This window comes from Triplophysa rosa, linkage group LG23, assembly GCF_024868665.1.
Source record: "Triplophysa rosa linkage group LG23, Trosa_1v2, whole genome shotgun sequence".
NCBI lineage: Eukaryota > Metazoa > Chordata > Actinopteri > Cypriniformes > Nemacheilidae > Triplophysa > Triplophysa rosa.
Genome location: NC_079912.1, coordinates 19,550,674 through 19,569,298, shown reverse-complemented (window position 1 = coordinate 19,569,298; position 18,625 = coordinate 19,550,674). Strand labels below are relative to the sequence as shown.

Genomic DNA, 18,625 nt, shown 5'->3' with positions numbered 1-18,625 from the left:
ACTGTTCAGTTTAGGAGATCAACCTGATATATACTCTTAGATTGTGTTAAAAGATTGCGGCGATGCAAGTTCATTTTTGAGACAAAGAAGCATATTAGGATATGTCATTTTTTATCAATTTAAAGAGATCCTATTGGATGGTATTCCAGTAAATGGATGAAGATTATGTTGGTCACCGCTAAGGAACTGGTTGTATCGCTAAAGTACTTTCGCTCTTGTTCTTTTACTCATACAAAAATCTACAGTGATGGTATTGCACTGCCTTTTTATTGAAATGACCAATGCATTTAATATTTGCACAATACTCTAAGAAACACACTTTTTACAGTTTTGGCAGAAATTACAAGCAAAACCGGTTAAGTTTGGTTAAAAAAATCCACTAAATATGTGTTATTTAAATAAGATGTAACAATGCTGTATATTGTGGCATTATACAAAATGATTTTTTTACCATATGTCTGTTTAATCTTTCTAGTTGAGCTTTTCAACAAATGACCTGAACGTGATGAACGTGTTTTTGTCATTAAATGTTCACGGAAGAGAACCCAAGCGCAGGCAGCGGTACATGAAATGTATAAACACAGAACACACTTATGAATTTGCCTTGTTTTTTTATATTTAAGAGCATATGGATGACCTCAAAGCCAACATACAGAACAAAAGCAACAAAACGGCACTTTTGATTTCATGGCATCTGAGGTCCGACAGCACATTATTCTCATTAGTTCGGGTTATCAAAATGTGCACATGAGCATGTGGTAAATGGTACACGGCCCATTAATGGCTCAAAGTTGTATTGGACACTTACATTCACCCCATTTTAGGAACGGGCTGGTCTGCTGCCATGGCAACGCATCACATGATACAGTGCAGCGTGTTAGATGGCGTTAAACAGCACAAAGTCAGTTGTGTTCTCCCGTCTATTGTGATGGACGGGTCTCGCTTCAGATAGTATCGCATGTCTGAGCTTTTAAATGTGCACAGGTGAGGTGCATTCTGGGATACTACTGTAGTGAGATAACTGTTTTACATTCACAAGCACAAATCCAAGCCAGGTCCACGTTGTGTTATTGTATATTTTGGTTGTGTCCATCAGATGCAACTATTGTGGATTTTGTGTTAACGTCTGACATTGTCCCTGCGTGTGATGTTTTGTAGATTGATCGAGGAGTCGGGCAGTAACAGCAGCATCATGGCAGACAGAAGGCAGCTGTTTGCTGAAATGCGTATGTGTTATATTTCACTGTATTTCACTCCAGATTCAAACCAACATGATGCTGATACAGGGCTGTCAAACCACTAATCGCGATTAATCGCATCCAGAATAAAAGTTTGTGTTTACATAGTATGCACTGTGCATATTAATTTTGTATTTATAAATACAAACACATACACTTGAATACATATTTAGGAATTATTTACATGTATTTATTTATATTTTCCAATAATTGAAATTATATATAAATGTTTATTAATTTTTAGATTTTTCTTCAATATGTGTATGTGTTAATAAATACAAAATTATTATGCACAGTACACAGATATATATTATGTAAACGCAAACTTTTATTCTGTATTCGATTAATCGCCCTATATTAAAAACAGGCTAGGAATCCAGCCAAAAACCAGCTGAGACCAGCAAAGCATCTTAGTCTGGTTTAAACTGTGTTTTTTAGCAGAGTTGATCATGTGAGAATATAGCGTAATGTATTGTTTTCATGTCACAGGCGCACTGGATCTGGACTCCATCCGATTGTCCACATACAGAACTGCATGCAAGCTGAGATTTATTCAGAAGAGATGCAATCGTAAGTATGAGAGTACAATGCAAACTTTATTGTAAGTTTAGTAAGTCATAACATTTCTAAATGCATATGTCCGCAGTGCACTTGGTGGATATCTGGAATCTTATCGAGGTGTTTCGTGAAAACAGACTCAACATCATGGACCTCAGCACGGAGTTCTCAGTGTCGCACCTTCAAGCAATCCTGTCCACCATCTTTTACCAGCTGAACAAGCGTCTACCCACCACCCATCAGATCAACGTGGACCAGTCCATCTCCTTCCTCCTTAACTTTCTGTTCGCCGCGTACGACCCGTAAGATCATGACAGGATTAACCAGAGTTGTTTTGCAATCTACATTTGTATTCAAGCATTTCGCAGGTGTTTTTATCCAAAGTGCCATACAAAAATATGAAGCGATTCAACTTAATCTAACGGCCGTGTTTGATATCATTGATGTTTTGTTGTCTTAAATTGCTTTACATTCACATTCGCAGCTAACCGGGAACGTTCTCTTTGGCTAACGTTCTCTCAAAGTGATCAAAAATGTTCTGGAATAACATGGAAAGAGCATTGGGTCAACTTCGTCATTGCTGAACATTATCAGAACATTACAGCTAACCCTGTACCTACATTGTATGAAATAACATTTAACAAAATGTTAGCAAAACGTTCTCAGAACGTATTTTTGTTGCCGTGCATAGCCCACAGTATGTAAACGTGTTCGTGACAGGTGTGTCTATTCTAGGGAAGGTGGAGGAAAAGTCTCGGTTTTTGTGGTGAAGACGGCCCTGGCCGCCCTCTGCGGAGGAAAGATTTTGGATAAACTGAGATGTAAGTTTCACCCGCCTCTGAACCGATGTGTGTTCAGTGCTATGATGCTGATTAATGGACACTTCTATTCATCGTTTCATCTTCATTTCAAAGGTCATAGCAGCTGTCATTACTTGAAAGTCACTCGCAGCCACAAGTCATATTTGCCTTTTCATGACCTTGTCTGTGTAAAACTTTGGGCCTCATTTCTGCTGAAGAACACGTCGTAATGAAAATTGCCGCTGTGGTGTTATGTGTTTGTCAAAGTAGTTTGTAGATATTTGTTGTGTGGAATAAGGAAAGGTTTTTAAAAAAAACTTGAATTGTACTACCTGCAGTCAATGTCTATTGGTTCGTAAATTTTTTTAATGACATTTCTTTTTTTAGATATATTTTCCCAGATATCCGACTCAAACGGAGTGATGATATACACACAGTTCGATCAGTTCCTGAGGGAGGCGCTCAAACTGCCCGTGACGGTTTTTGAGGGGCCATCCTTTGGTTACACTGAACAGTCCACGAGATCTTGCTTTCCTCAAGAGGTGTGTCAAATTCCTCCTTCAACATTCAATCTAATCTAGAAGACCGTTTCATCGTACGTGCGCGCGCCTGACCCCCACTTCACTTCCGGTTTGTGTGTCTAATAATATTACTATTTATATTTTATTTTGTTTGTTAATATGACTATTTTACTGTATAATAATTGATATTAAATAAACGATTTGTTGAATTTGGTTGTATGTTCATTTTATTAAATGAACAATTTGTTGAATGGGTCCTGTAGTTCGGTGGCATTTAAAGAAACCGTACGGTACACTGACATCTAGCGGTTGTGCTTGGTATCGCAGTCTACATTCAAAATATTGGACAGACAAGTTTGGCCAAGTAACACTTCTTCTCGGTTTCTTTTGCTTGTTATCAGAAATAATCTACAGGCGCTCTATTGTTTGTGAATGTGTACCGGAAGTTAAGTCGGGGGGTCACAAAAGTGCGCATGCGCAGTAACGTTTGTTTATGTTGTTAAGATGAAACCGTCTATTCGTTTTGATGTCTTTTTTCAAATCCGTATGACTAATTTGTTTACGAACTGCTGACGCTTCACAGAAGAAGGTCACGCTCAACGTGTTTCTTGACACGTTCATGTCAGATCCTCCCCCTCAGTGTCTGGTTTGGTTACCGCTGATGCATCGGCTGGCAAATGTTGAGAACGGTGAGTTTTCAACATCTGTTTTATTGTGAATGGCTTTTCCAATGATAGTATTTCCTTCTGCCATTCACAAACTAAACGACTCTCCTCCTCTGTCCTCTCCTCTCTAGTCTTCCATCCAGTGGAGTGCTCCTACTGTCACAGCCAGAGCATGATGGGATTTCGTTACCGTTGCCAAAAATGTGATAATTACCAACTCTGCCAGGAGTGTTTCTGGAGGGGCCATGCCTCGGGCAGCCATAGCAACCAGCACCAGATGAAGGAGTACATGTCATGGGTAAGTGAACGCAACTGTATCTAATATTATCCCGTCTTTATCCTATTTGTCTTGATTGCATTTTGCATTTCTTCAGTTTTATTTATTTTACACGTTTTTATTTAGTATTCATGTATTTTTCCCACGTTGTAAGAAGTACACAACAAATATCCAATGACAAAGCTGCCCACATAGTACATCTAATGCTGGGTTCACACTAAACGCGAACAATCGCGTTCCACGCTCTTTATTACTCGCGGGAAAAGTTTGTATATTTAGTGACGCCATCTGACAGATATTTTCAACTTGCGCGGAAGACGAGATTGACACACGTTTGCAGCAATCGCGCCTCCCGATTCATGTCATTCGCATCGCCTGCCACGAGTTCGCATCTATTCGCGTCTTTGCATTGACTTTGTATGTAATTTACTCGCGCATACGCTTAATTCACGTTTGGTGTGAACCCCCTATTAGGCTTTTATTTAAAAACTTAATTGATTCTGTTGATACTTTTGAAAAAGTTTCAATGAAGTGAATACAAATGTTAGTGTTCGGTTTTTAGAAAAAAAGCGTATTAAACATCATTTTTAGTTTTAGTTTTTATTATTAATCATAGAAATAGTAGCTGACATGAAGTTAAAAAAAGAAAAGAAAAACAGTAGGACAGTCCTGCTTTCTGTGATATGATAAACATGTCCAGTTGTGTTTTTAAAGCCATTTACTTCAGAACAGATCTTTGTTTCTTCCAGAAATCTCCGGCTAAGAAGTTGTCGGACGTTCTTAGCAAATCTCTGAGTTGTGCGTCCAACCGAGAGCCTTCGTACCCGATGTTGTCCGAAGACCCTGAGAAACCGCTCAACCTCGCTCATGTTGTGTATGTAACACAGCACCTGCTTGAAGCAGTTTTGAGTCTTTTTCTGTTTTCAACGTGATGTAAATTGTCCGTGCTAACATTTTATAACATAGCTGCCTTGTTTTGTTTTTGTGCTACGAAACAGGGACACGTGGTAAGTAGCGTGATATAGAGCCGTACTGTATGTCGATTAAACACTGATGCCCAAATGTGACCGTGGACCACAAAACCAGTCATAAGGGTCGATGTTTTTAAATCGATTGTTTGCGATTTTGCTCACAAAAATGAAGTTTTGATATATTTAGAGTAGGAAATTTACAAAATATCTTCATGGAACATGATCTTTACTTAATATCCTAATATTTTTTGGATCAAAGAAAAATCAATCATTTTGACCCATACAATGTATTGTTGGCTATTTCTACAAACAGTGTTGGGTGTAACTAGTTACTAAGTAATTAGTTACTGTAATTGATTTACTTTTCCCTTGAGAAAGTAAAGTAAGGGATTACTCTATTTTTTCTGTCATTTAATGACAGTTACTTCTGATGTAATTAAACTAAATACTGTGTGGAGTATATGTGTGCGCGATAGTGGAATTGACATCAAAATAACTATCCGTGATCAAATCAAATCTGTGCTTTAATGTATAACTCTCACATTTGTAATACTTTGGTCAGTTACTAAAACTACTTTATGCAGTTTTATATGATTTATTTGAATGAATGAAAAGAGCCGTTTCATGTCTGTCCTTGAATCACTTAACTAATCAAGGCTGCTGTAGGATATAGAAAGTAATTAGTAATAACTAACGAAATACTTTTTGGAGAGAGTCATTTGTACAGTAATCTAAGTACACTATTGAATATGTAATTAGTAACTAGTAATTCATTACTTTTTCAGAGTAACTTGCCCAACACTGGTTACAAATATACCTCGTGCTACTTATGACTGGTTTTGTGGTCCAGGGTCACAAATTTTACACGGGCACAAACACATTCATATGTATAATAAAGACGCACACGCACATACAGCATATACAAAGTTTTGATGGTCTTGTGAATTTCTCCAGGCCTCCCCGACCGGTGGCCAGCGGAAATGAGTACATGCTTTCTCACTCCATGCCATCCTCAGGAAACCCGTACTCTAGTAAAAGGTGAGTAGAACATTAGTAATGTATGCTTACTTGTGTGGTCTTTGTCGATGTGTTCGACATACATGTAGATGATTCAATCCAAGGACATCACAAATGATGTGAGTTAATAATGATGACGTTTGGTGGAGCATTGTGTGCTCTAAACGGGTTTGTGTGTTGCTCATCAATAATGCTGGTTTTGGGGGTGAATAGAGGTGCTCACGATGAGACTAAACAGAAGAGACTGTTCTCTCGGACGGCCCCGGATCTCTTAAAAGGAAAGGGGTAAGTCCGTTTGAATCTGTTGTAAGAACACGTAGATGTAAAAGGCAAAACATGATAAATGTTTGTGACATGAAGTATGACCGTAAGAAAATTGATGACATTATTGGTCAGTCTTTAAGCTATAAAGTGACAACATTATAGATATTTAAACGTGCATAGATGCCTCCATGTGAAAGTTGTTTCTGTGGTCATTATGATGTCATTTGTGTTTCTGAAACGTGGTTTCAGGGTTCAGTACAGCCTCGATATTGCCGATAGGCTCGCCGATGAGCACATACTTATCGGATTCTATGTGAATCTACTTGAAAAGAAGCCCTCATGGTCAGTGTGAGCGGTCGCTCTGAGATCGCTGTGGCGCTTTTCATCTTAAAAGGACAGTTCACCCAAAAATGAGAATTCTTTCATCATGTTTTCCTCCTCATGTAATTTCAAACTTGCATGACTCCCTTTCTTCTGCAGAACACAAAAGAAGATATTTTGATAACCAACATCCCATTGACTTCCATTGTATAGACGGTTTCAGAGTGACAACATAAAGAAACGTTACTACGCATTCCGGTACACATTCACAAATAAATACTTGGCTAAACTCGTCTCTCCAATACTCTGAATGTAGACTGCGATACCAAGCTCAGCCGCTAGATGTCAGTGTACCGTACGCTCTCTTTAAATGCCACCGAACTACAACAAAATTAACATAGGCCTACAACAAAATTCAACAAATCATTTATTTAAAACAATTATTATACAACAACATAAATTAATATTAACATAAATGAAATAAAATATAAATACTCAGACCAGAAGTTAACTGCAGTCGGGGCGCGCACGTCCGATTGCTCAAAACATTGCTCAAAATATCTTCTTTTGTGTTCGTCTGAAGAAAGAGTCATAAACACAGTTTGAACAACTTGAGAGTGAATAATTAACGACAGAATTTGTATTTTTGGGTGAACTATACCTTTAATCTGTTTGTATAGACCAAGGTTCACCATCTCATTCTGATAATTCCCAGCATATGCAACACAATACAAACATTTGGAAATAGTGTAGCTTTATAAAGCATTGTGTAAATGTTACCAATATAGATATATGTTTTATTTTAAACAAGGTTTAACCAGATTTGGGATGGTGACTTTACTGGCGTCAATGCTTTGCAAAGAAATGTTTGCAGCTTGCTAACTGCATAAAAGCCTTTGGTTTTATCAAGCCATATATTTACACTGTGACGTTATTATCGAATTTCTTGACACTGTGGTGAACAGCGGTTTAAAACATGATAACCTTTAGCTATGGCTGTGTCCCTCTGCAAAGAAATCTTACATTAAGATCGTCTTTGCTCTTAACCCCGAGGTGCATTTTGGGAAACTGGGTCTCAGTTTGAATGATTTGCTTACAGTAGATCTTTCATGTGCTGTTTTTGCTATCGTTTTGCATAAACGTCATTCATAGAAGTGCTGAACTTCCTTAATGGCCGTAATTTTGAAGACCAGCACTCGGCTTTATATATATACACTCACCTAAAGGATTATTAGGAACACCATACTAATACGGTGTTTGACCCCCTTTCGCCTTCAGAACTGCCTTAATTCTACGTGGCATTGATTCAACAAGGTGCTGAAAGCATTCTTTAGAAATGTTGGCCCATATTGATAGGATAGCATCTTGCAGTTGATGGAGATTTGTGGGATGCACATCCAGGGCACGAAGCTCCCGTTCCACCACATCCCAAAGATGTTCTATCGGGTTGAGATCTGGTGACTGTGGGGGCCATTCTAGTACAGTGAACTCATTGTCATGTTCAAGAAACCAATTTGAAATGATTCGAGCTTTGTGACATGGTGCATTATCCTGCTGGAAGTAGCCATTAGAGGATGGGTACATGGTGGTCATAAAGGGATGGACATGGTCAGAAACAATGCTCAGGTAGGCCGTGGCATTTAAACGATGCCCAATTGGCACTAAGGGGCCTAAAGTGTGCCAAGAAAACATCCCCCACACCATTACACCACCACCACCAGCCTGCACAGTGGTAACAAGGCATGATGGATCCATGTTCTCATTCTGTTTACGCCAAATTCTGACTCTACCATTTGAATGTCTCAACAGAAATCGAGACTCATCAGACCAGGCAACATTTTTCCAGTCTTCAACTGTCCAATTTTGGTGAGCTCGTGCAAATTGTAGCCTCTTTTTCCTATTTGTAGTGGAGATGAGTGGTACCCGGTGGGGTCTTCTGCTGTTGTAGCCCATCTGCCTCAAGGTTGTGCGTGTTGTGGCTTCACAAATGCTTTGCTGCATACCTCGGTTGTAACGAGTGGTTATTTCAGTCAAAGTTGCTCTTCTATCAGCTTGAATCAGTCGGCCCATTCTCCTCTGACCTCTAGCATCAACAAGGCATTTTCGCCCACAGGACTGCCGCATACTGGATGTTTTTCCCTTTTCACACCATTCTTTGTAAACCCTAGAAATGGTTGTGCGTGAAAATCCCAGTAACTGAGCAGATTGTGAAATACTCAGACCGGCCCGTCTGGCACCAACAACCATGCCACGCTCAAAATTGCTTAAATCACCTTTCTTTCCCATTCTGACATTCAGTTTGGAGTTCAGGAGATTGTCTTGACCAGGACCACACCCCTAAATGCATTGAAGCAACTGCCATGTGATTGGTTGATTAGATAATTGCATTAATGAGAAATTGAACAGGTGTTCCTAATAATCCTTTAGGTGAGTGTATATACTGTATATATAGATAAAAAAGGACATTTCTGTCTTATTTTCATTTCTTTGCTTGCACTTCCCTTACTAAATGGTTTAGAAGTCAAACACTAAGTGCTTTTGTGCATAATGACCCAGATGACTGAGTTGGCTCCGCCTTCTTTCCTTAATTGACAGTTTCCAGGAGAGCAGTAAAAACCATGATGATGAGCACTGCCTCATCGCCCGTTACGCGTCCCGATTGGCTGCTGACGGAGCTCCGTCGGTAAGAGAGCCAATCAGAACGCTCATTAGAGCATTACCAAATATTCATTAGACTCTTTTCAGATTTTCCTTTCCATTGTAAGTCATCTGGACATTTTATTCAATTAAAGGTCATGTTTGCACCGTTAAAATACTAACTTGTGCACACAGACAACTGCAGTATTCGTAAATTCACTTTTAATGAAGTAAATGCTTTTAATTCAACAACTCTTTCATGAACAGAAGAGCAGAGTACCGTCAGATATCTCCTTGTGTTTGGACACCAATAAACAGCAAAGGCAGCTTATCGCCGAGCTGGAGAACAAGAACAAGTGAGTGGGACGCTGCAGGTTGAGTTGAATTGTGATGTTCAGGGTTATCAGCTTTGCCATTCGTAACGTTTGCTGGTTCATTGTGTGTCTGCAGGGAGATTTTGCAGGAGATTCAGCGCTTGAGACAACAGCATGAGGAAGCTTCTCATCCTCCATTAGACAAAAACCAACAAAACCCAATGTTACTGGCTGAACTGAGACTGCTCAGGTACACTCGCACACAACAGACTGAAACCTGATGAGTTGTGCTGAACAACACACCCACACACAGCATTGTAACCTGAGCGCTGCTCGTCTCAAACATGAATGAGAGCTCTTGAGAAGCAATTTACAAAACTCACCGCTTCCTGTGTGAACACATCGAGCAGTCGACTCGACACATTTACTGAAATGAGCTCTGTCCAGACCAACTCTTAACCTAATCAATGGTTACCATGGTTTTACTAGTAGACTATTACATCTTGCTTGAAAGTGTGATACATTAAATGTTACGTTTCATAATAAATGATCTATGTAAGTCTATATAAAACCAGATTTATACTTGTATATCTTACAGTATATACATCATTTATTATGAAACGTAACATTTAATGTATCACACTTTCAAGCAAAATGTAATAGTAAGTATATAAGATATGTAAGTATATGAAGTAATATATATATAAAATATAAGTAATTAGGTGAATGAGAAAATATATTTACAGTATACTGTATATAACCAGATATATATACTTATATATATCTTCCCTGTAGCTCAGTGGTTAGAGCGTGGCGCTAGCAACGCCAAGGTCGTGGGTTCCCAGGGACTGCACATACTCAAATACAAATGTGTAGTATTAATGCAACGTAAGTCGCTTTGGATGAAAGCGTCTGCCAAATGCGTAAATGTCAATGTAATGTAGAATATTTATTATATATACACCTTTATCTTTATATTATTTATATTTTCCTTTTGTGTTCGTATTTTATAATAATTGCGCTCTTTGGAGCTGACCTGACCTACATTTCACTACTGGTTGTATATTCTCTATATAACTGTGTATGTGACAAATCAAATCTTGAATCTATTATCAAACGTAACATTTAATGTATTACACTTTCAAGCAAAATGAAATAGTAAGATATTTAATATAAAATTTATTTATTTAATATATTTTACTTTTGTTCATATATTTAATTTAATATAAAAATTAAATCATATTTTTGCACCAATTTCTTATCTAAATGTGTTTTATTCGTATTTTCATAATAAATACCATACTTCATTTCATAAAAACAAAAGTTTCGTTTTGCTTCGCTGTAATGTGATCTTAGAAAACAAAAAATGCTTAATTTGAAATGTTTGACATCATTTATGTAGGCAAAAATATTATTGTTTTATTTAATAAAAATGTCGTTATGTGAACTTTCACATAATAATGAAAAGCAGAGGCCAGAGTAGATGGGAACTCCTTCAATACCGTTTAAGCATGTGAGACCCCAAGAAGACGCTTGAGACAATGACATTTCTGAAAAAATTGAAGATGCTATAATATGACAAAAATAAAAGAAAACCGAAGAGGTTATAGTTTTGGTTTATTTTAGTCACAACATAATTCCCATAGTTACATTTGTTTTATTCCATAGATTGAAGGGGTTTTTTGGTTATTTTAAAATATGGATGCATATGTGGCCCTAAACACTTTTAATTTGTAGCCTTATATATTAACATTCATACATACGGGTCACGATTTTCGGGGGAAGAACCCAAGTGCAGGCAGCGGTGGTACAGAAACAAGACTTTATTTACGAACAAAAACAAACACCCACGACGGGATAAAACAAGGACAGGACTAAATGACAAAACAGAAAATAAACACTTCCCTCGAGGGGGATGAAACAATGGAACAGAATAAACGAAGACTTACGGTAATCAACAAGAACCAAAACTAAATAACAGCTATAACGCAGCGTAGAGAACAGACAAGGGAGGCCAACGGGGAACACACGAGGCAAGGTAAATAATCCACAGGGTTAGACGAGGCAAGGCAAACAAGACATGTAAGCAAAACGAACCAGCACAGCACAGCAAACACAAGGGCATTAAATAGGGAGACTAACAAAGGATAATGAACAAGGGACAGGTGTGGGGAATGAAACACTAATGGAAGGCTAAACGGGGAAACGAGAGGGGCGGGGCCAAAGACGAGACCGGAGAGAGCGCATGTTATGTCAGAACCAACACAAAACATGAGGCTCTGTCTCGATCCTGCCACTAGACCAAGAAAGACCTGACATGATGAGGCAGAAGCATGACACATACCTACAGTACATACTCATATAGGCACTTTCAGCCTATATTGCTTTAGTGAAACACTGTCAGACAGTTGGTTTTCTCAACCATATCAAACTTTGACAGAAAAGTCTGGTTCTGTCTCAGGCAAAGAAAAGAGGAGTTAGAGCAGAGGATGTCAGCCCTGCAGGAGAGCCGTCGAGAACTCATGGTCCAGCTCGAGCAGCTCATGTTGCTTTTAAAGGTAGGAAGCATCACACACACACACACACACACACACACACACACACACACACACACACACACACACACACACAATGATCAAATAATGTGGAGGAATGACCTTTAGTGTTATTGAACTGAACTGCTCCACCTACAGGAGGAAGAGTTAAAGCGCGCTGTGAGTCTCACAGTATCTACAGTACAGCTTTGACTTGACATGCATCAGCCGACTTCACGTTTGTTCCAACTCACAATGAAGAGTTTGCTTCCAAAATGAGATAACTGCATTTCTGAAATTTTACTGTGCATTCCAATTGATATGAATCAAACAAACTAACAAAATAAAACATGATTACATAATAAAAAACATGATTTTCAAAAGAATTTAAAAACAGAGTTATCTCATCTTCGAACCAAACTATTCAAATGAACTAAAGAGACATGTTGCCATATCTGCGCTTTTACTATGCTTGTGGAATCCAGCATTCACATTCGGATCATTCGAGAACACGCATGACCATATTCTGATGTGTCACACATACACTTTAATATTCTTTTGACAGTTTTTCAGTGTGCTGTGAAATTGAACTTAATGTGACTTTCACTCCCGTCATGGGTTTGATGATGAAGACTAATGCATGTCGTGTTATGTTAGTAGTGTCGGCATTTTAAGCATGTTTAACTGGGGAAGGCGTTTTTGATTTGTATAGGATACTAATAATATGATCAAAAATCTCTTTGATAATGAGCTAAATGAGCCAAATGGTAAATGGGAATAATGTTTGCATTACAATCTTTTCTAGACCCAAGGTCCTAGCTCCTCCCCTCGTTCCTCCCCCAGCCACACGGTCAACACATCCATCCAATCAGCATCTGGCAATACCACACCCATCCCTATGCCGGTCCAGTCAACATCCGGCAATACCACGCCCAGTCAGACACCTCAGGACTCACTCATGGGCCTGGGAGGAGAAGTGCAGCAGGCCTTTGCTCAGGGTAACTATGGAGACCGTAGTGATGGAATGAAGCTGACGCTAACCTGGAGGCTTTATCTTGTGATGCTGATGGTTGTGTTTTTCATTGCAAGGCTCCAGAAGGAATTTAAGAAATGATCTCCTGGTGGCTGCGGACTCCATAACCAACACAATGTCTTCACTGGTTAAAGAACTTAACTCAGGTAGTGTTGTTTTGAATTGTAAATATGCTATAAACAATAGATTATATACCCAGATGGGCTGCTATATTGGAACGGTCTGGTCGTAAGTTGACTGTGTGTCTGTAACCGCAGTTATGGGCATTTATGAATATCAAATGTTACATGCTGTTGTGTAGATCCAAATATTATAATTAATTATATTAAAAAGAACTGTAATATTGACAAAACAATGTTGTGGCATCTTGGAAAACTCAACAATGCAAATGTGGACCATTCCAAAATGACGGACACATGTCTGAAGCGGTCGAATGTGGCATCTACATAAACATATCTATGCTCAACTATTAAAACGTTCTGTGCAATATGACTTCTACAAATTCCTACTGCAAAATCTTCCGTCCACTATAAGAAAAGTGTGTTGTTTAAATGTTGTCGGTTGTTAATTGTGTTGTTGTTGTTCAGAGGTGGAGAGTGAAACCGACAGCGTCTCTGACCTGACGTTCCAGATGCCAGATGTTCCTTATCCACAGACCAACTCATCTAGAACAGGGTAACAGACACTTTGTTGCCAAGAAGCAATTGTTGTATATAAATGATTAAAAATGTTAAAGCTGATGTTTGAAATAACGATGTTTGGAAAAGTTGCTTCTGGAGGATTGAGATGAACTCTCAGCTAACGTATATAGATTCTTATTGTAGATTCTTGAGTTGGTTAGTTTACAAAGCTATCATTCTGAAAGGTAAGGTAAAAATGGATTTACAGAAATGCACTTTACGATTGAAGTAAGTGTGTAAAAAAGGCAAATCAAGTACTTGCTGTTTCATAAGTAACTAGATAGTTGAAGATGTTTAGTGTGACAGCGTCACTTATTTCTGTAGAAACCTCACACAGTGTTTCTGGTCTTGCAGGGCAGTGGGTCAGATGGAGGCCGGAGGATTTTATGGGAATGATCTGGAAAAACGTCTGGACAAAGAGCGACTGAGACGCACACAGGAACAGGACAAGAACTTCCTGGTGAGTCCCTCGAAGACCTTTTCATTTTACATTGAGTCATTTAGCAGACGCTTTTATCCAAAGCGACTTACAAACGAGGGAAACAGTGGAAGCAATTGGCACAACACAAGGACAACAAAAAGCGTAAGGGCAGTAAAACTGCTCTCATATAGCCCACCGCAGCATACAGAGCGAAGGGGGTTTTAACAGGTGCATCGTTGATCTTTAACATTTAGACAAAAATTTAATTTAGAAACCAAGAGAAAATATGTACCATGTATTCTATATCTTTCATAATTTTCTGTTTGTCCGTTTATTCTCTTAGTCTGTTTTAATATGTACTTTTACTGTAACGCTACTTTGCAAAAACGCAGGATTGTGAAGGTTCAATAGAAATGCGTCTGAATGGATAAACACACTTTTTACTGCAGTATTGTGATTAGATGTTGCTGTGTTTATCGATACATGATATATTTAACTTTAGTTTAACCGCCTCAGAGTATGACTGAATGTGGATTAGCATGAGAAATCCTAGAGGACACCTTAGCAACACCCTGGCAACACACTGCCACAGAGATGGAAACGCCACTTTCTACTGAAAATCTTGTTGAATAAATTTTGTGTATTATGTAGAATGTATTATAAGAGCTTTAACTGTAAAGGTACATGAATGTCACAGCAATAAATGGTTCATATTTCAGACATAAAACAAAATAAATAGTATTTTTGCTACACATCCTGCATTTTTAACCAGCAAACTGGGCATTCTGGGAGACATGCCAGCAACGTGTCATGAGTACGCTCTATATCTCACATTTGATTTCTTTTCATTCGCTATAGAAATGAGATGAAATAGAAATGGAACATTCATACATTCATTACACCAAATGGATATTTCATTTAAATGAAACTATCCCCGGGCTGTTTATAAGCACCTGTTTCTGAGCGCTGAAGAGAAGTTCGTTTTATCTGCACATCTGTACACGGGTGACGCACGTGACACGCCCCGACTATTAGTGCAGATGCCTCACCGCGTGCTCGTACCATGCCATTAATAGACATTTAGGTCATTTTTACTTAGCTGTCCATGAAGAGTTTTCAGAACCTCTAGCAATTCTGTCATTTCTCTGTTTTTTAGGTGACCTTACAAGAGTAGCTGCATTTTAATAAGCAATGGTAAGTGTTCACACTACACAATAATAGACTACAAAGTATATGTTTGTTTGTTTGTAAGATCTTTTATTCTCAACCGCAGCACGAGCTACTTGATAAAAGCACTGTGCAGTAACCACACCTGACACAACACCTCTGGAATACTGTGGTACTCAACCCAATCTAGAAATATAGAAATATATTTTTAGAACCTACAACATGTTTAAGACAATACTGTGAAACAACTTGGAGCAAACAATGGAACTACAACACCATCAGTGCCATAAAATCCAATGATTTCGAGGTTATTTCCTTTACTCGGTGTTAATGATTTGGTTTGATTTTATTTTCATTACGTATCTGTTGAAAGAATTGTACTGTATTTAAATATCTGTTGGGCAAAGTGGGTGTGGTCTTTAATGAAGCTGCTATCTTTACAAACGACATCTTTTCTTTTTGTACGAGCAGAATACCTAGGCCCGACGGTCTTTTAAAACATATAAATACTAGAGTTTTGTGTAGCTTGGATTTCTCTTGAAGAGTTAAATAATTTGAGATTTTATCATAGTCTTTGATATACAACTTAATACACTGCCTTAGCTCATGAGACTACGTTTGTTTTTTAGGTGGGTAGGTACAGTATGTGTACTGTTGAAATGTAATAATTGTAAAGACATTTGAATTATAAGTCGCACAAGAATATCTCCAGGTTACATTTCCCCAAAATCCCCAAAATGAGAATTTACATTTTGCACAAATTTGTTATGACCATTAGAATGTTTTGACACAATCTAAATAAAAGTTAAGCATGCTTTTCTCAATGACTTACCTATTGTAAAACATCTTAATGGAGTAATAACAGGTTTCATTTTCTTTGAGTAAACTATAGTTTCTTGTTTCTTTCTCATAATAAAGGGTGAAATATTACCCAGACATATTCTTGAGGTTTCATGCGATTCACCCAAATAAATCTTTGTACCTCTGCATTCAATGCAAGACATCAGTTGGCTCTCAATGGGCCACAGTATATTTATCTTTCTATGTTATTTAACTTGCTGAAGTTTTAACTGCCGAGAGGAGAAAAAGACATCATAGACAAACTTGAAAAGCACATCTGGCAGTATGTGACACTACTGAATGTGCTGTCGTGTGACTGAAGATGACTTTGGAAATGCATTTCAGATAATATTATGGATACTTTATGTTGAACTGGAACAGCGAATATGTTTGTAAAAGTTTCCGCTTGGGTTTGACCATCTGCAGTCTGTTATGTCGATGTGTTTTTTTGCATTCGCTACGGTCACACTGCAGTGGTCACATGGTTTACTTGTGCTTCTTCAGACTGGCAGATATAGACCAGTTCAAAAACAGCATCCACGCTCTGTTGCCAATCATTGCACTTTTCAGTGATTTTGCATGGTACTAAAGAGAAATAAAATATAACATACATTGTACAAGTATCAATTTGTGTCCCCAACTGTGTTGGAATATGTATACAGCTTGTGCTTTCAATGTTTTCCCATCACTTTATGGTTTGTACTTCATGGTTTTCTAACCTTGAGATGCAATATATAAAAGAACCACTAGATGTCCCTGTTGAACATGAAAAAAATCTCATTTTCCCAATGAGCAGATAATAAGGATAGTTTAATTAAATCTTCCTGTTTTATAGATCCCTATAAAACAGGAAGATTTAATTAAACTTATTGCAACATCTAAACCTACAACATGCTTATTAGACCCCATACCAACCAACCAAATTATTAAAAGAGTTACTACCTGTTGCAATTGAGCCCATTTATAACATCAACTCGTCAATTCATCTAGGTCATGTCCCAGGACCCTTTAAACTGGCCGTCATTAAGCCTCTTATCAAAAAAACAAAGTTAAGACCCCAATGAACTAGGAAGCTATAGACCAATTTCAAATCTCCCTTACCTGTCTAAAATACTAGAAAAAGTAGTGTCCACTCAGTTGTGCTCTTTCTTACAAAATAATGACATACACGAAACATTCCAGTCAGGCTTTAGATCGCATCATAGTACTGAAACTGCGCTCGTTAAAATGACAAACGACCTGCTTATAGCATCAGATAAAGGTAACATCTCACTCCTAGTCCTGCTCGACCTTAGTGCTGCGTTCCATACTGTAGTCCAGGGGTCTTCAACTACTTTTCTTTGAGGGCCAGATTCCAAAAGTATAAATAGGATGCGGGCCAGTTTTTTTACCATGTTCTCATTTCTTCTGTTATTTATTGCGTTTTGTTCCTTTTATACTGTTTTTGTTGCTGTTACTTATAGGCCATGATTAAAACATGCATCCAGTATTTGTGCCTTTTCATGATATTAAATTGAAAGGGATATTGTCTTTTTAATTGTATTTTATATTCCTTAATGCGTTACTTTACCCAAAAATGGCTACTAATTTACTCACCCACAGCTCTCCAGTACATCCAAGATGTGGGTGGCATTGTTTTTTCAAGAAGATATTTGGTTGAATTAATTAAAGTTAAATCAATAAAAGTAAAAAATGCAAATACATTCAACACAAAAGTAATCCCTGCCCCTTGTGACGTTAAATAAGCGTCTTATAAAGCGAGTCAATTGATCTGTGCAAAAAACTCAATTATACCGGTATTCAGGGACAGGCACTACAATGGTTCAGATCTTAATTATCAGACAGACATCAATTTGTCCATTTAAATGGGGAATCATCAAATCTAACGCAAGTAAATTATGGATTGCCTCAGGGATCGGTTTTAGGACCCTTGCTATTCTCCATATACATGCTGCCCCCTGGAAACATTATTAGAAAACATGGAATTAGCTTCCACTGTTATGCAGATGATACTCAGCTATATATCTCATCAAGACCAGATGATACGTTCCAGCTATCCAAATTGGCAGAGTGCATCGAAGATATAAAACATTAGATGACTTGTAATTTCTTTCTTTTAAATTCTAATAAAACAGAAATATTACTTATCGGACCAAAGACACGTGAGCAGAATATTTCGGATTATAACCTGCAAATTGAAGGCTGCACTGTTACTCCAACAAATAGTTAAAGACCTCAGCGTTATATTAGACCTCAAGACTTGACTACTGTAATGCACTGCTTAGTGGTTGTCCTGCATCATCAATAAACAAACTACAGTTAGTTCAGAATGCAGCTGCCAGAGTTCTAACCAGGTCCAGAAAATAC

At 38.0% G+C, this 18,625-nt stretch overlaps 1 protein-coding gene across 6 annotated transcripts in view; it reads left to right on the top strand.

The window, feature by feature from the left end:
* The window catches only part of dtna (dystrobrevin, alpha), a 48,306-nt gene extending 30,434 nt beyond the window's left edge, over positions 1-17,872 (top strand). For 3 of the 6 annotated variants that reach the window (XM_057323393.1, XM_057323392.1, XM_057323391.1), the window contains 21 exons: positions 1,159-1,226; positions 1,728-1,808; positions 1,885-2,098; positions 2,532-2,617; positions 2,984-3,138; positions 3,701-3,806; positions 3,914-4,080; positions 4,809-4,933; positions 5,985-6,068; positions 6,261-6,332; positions 6,561-6,653; positions 9,228-9,315; positions 9,537-9,625; positions 9,720-9,833; positions 12,045-12,141; positions 12,923-13,115; positions 13,207-13,296; positions 13,738-13,825; positions 14,185-14,290; positions 15,408-15,445; positions 15,525-17,871. In XM_057323393.1, the coding sequence (XP_057179376.1) occupies positions 1,193-1,226; positions 1,728-1,808; positions 1,885-2,098; positions 2,532-2,617; positions 2,984-3,138; positions 3,701-3,806; positions 3,914-4,080; positions 4,809-4,933; positions 5,985-6,068; positions 6,261-6,332; positions 6,561-6,653; positions 9,228-9,315; positions 9,537-9,625; positions 9,720-9,833; positions 12,045-12,141; positions 12,923-13,115; positions 13,207-13,296; positions 13,738-13,825; positions 14,185-14,290; positions 15,408-15,425 (2,100 nt within the window). In that variant the 5' untranslated portion in view covers positions 1,159-1,192 and the 3' untranslated portion in view covers positions 15,426-15,445; positions 15,525-17,871. Of the gene's footprint in view, positions 1-1,158; positions 1,227-1,727; positions 1,809-1,884; positions 2,099-2,531; positions 2,618-2,983; positions 3,139-3,700; positions 3,807-3,913; positions 4,081-4,808; positions 4,934-5,984; positions 6,069-6,260; positions 6,333-6,560; positions 6,654-9,227; positions 9,316-9,536; positions 9,626-9,719; positions 9,834-12,044; positions 12,142-12,922; positions 13,116-13,206; positions 13,297-13,737; positions 13,826-14,184; positions 14,291-15,407; positions 15,446-15,524 lie in introns of all 6 variants that reach the window. The other 3 variants (XM_057323390.1, XM_057323395.1, XM_057323394.1) reach the window with 3 other exon arrangements.
* Positions 17,873-18,625: the final 753 nt, after the last annotated feature.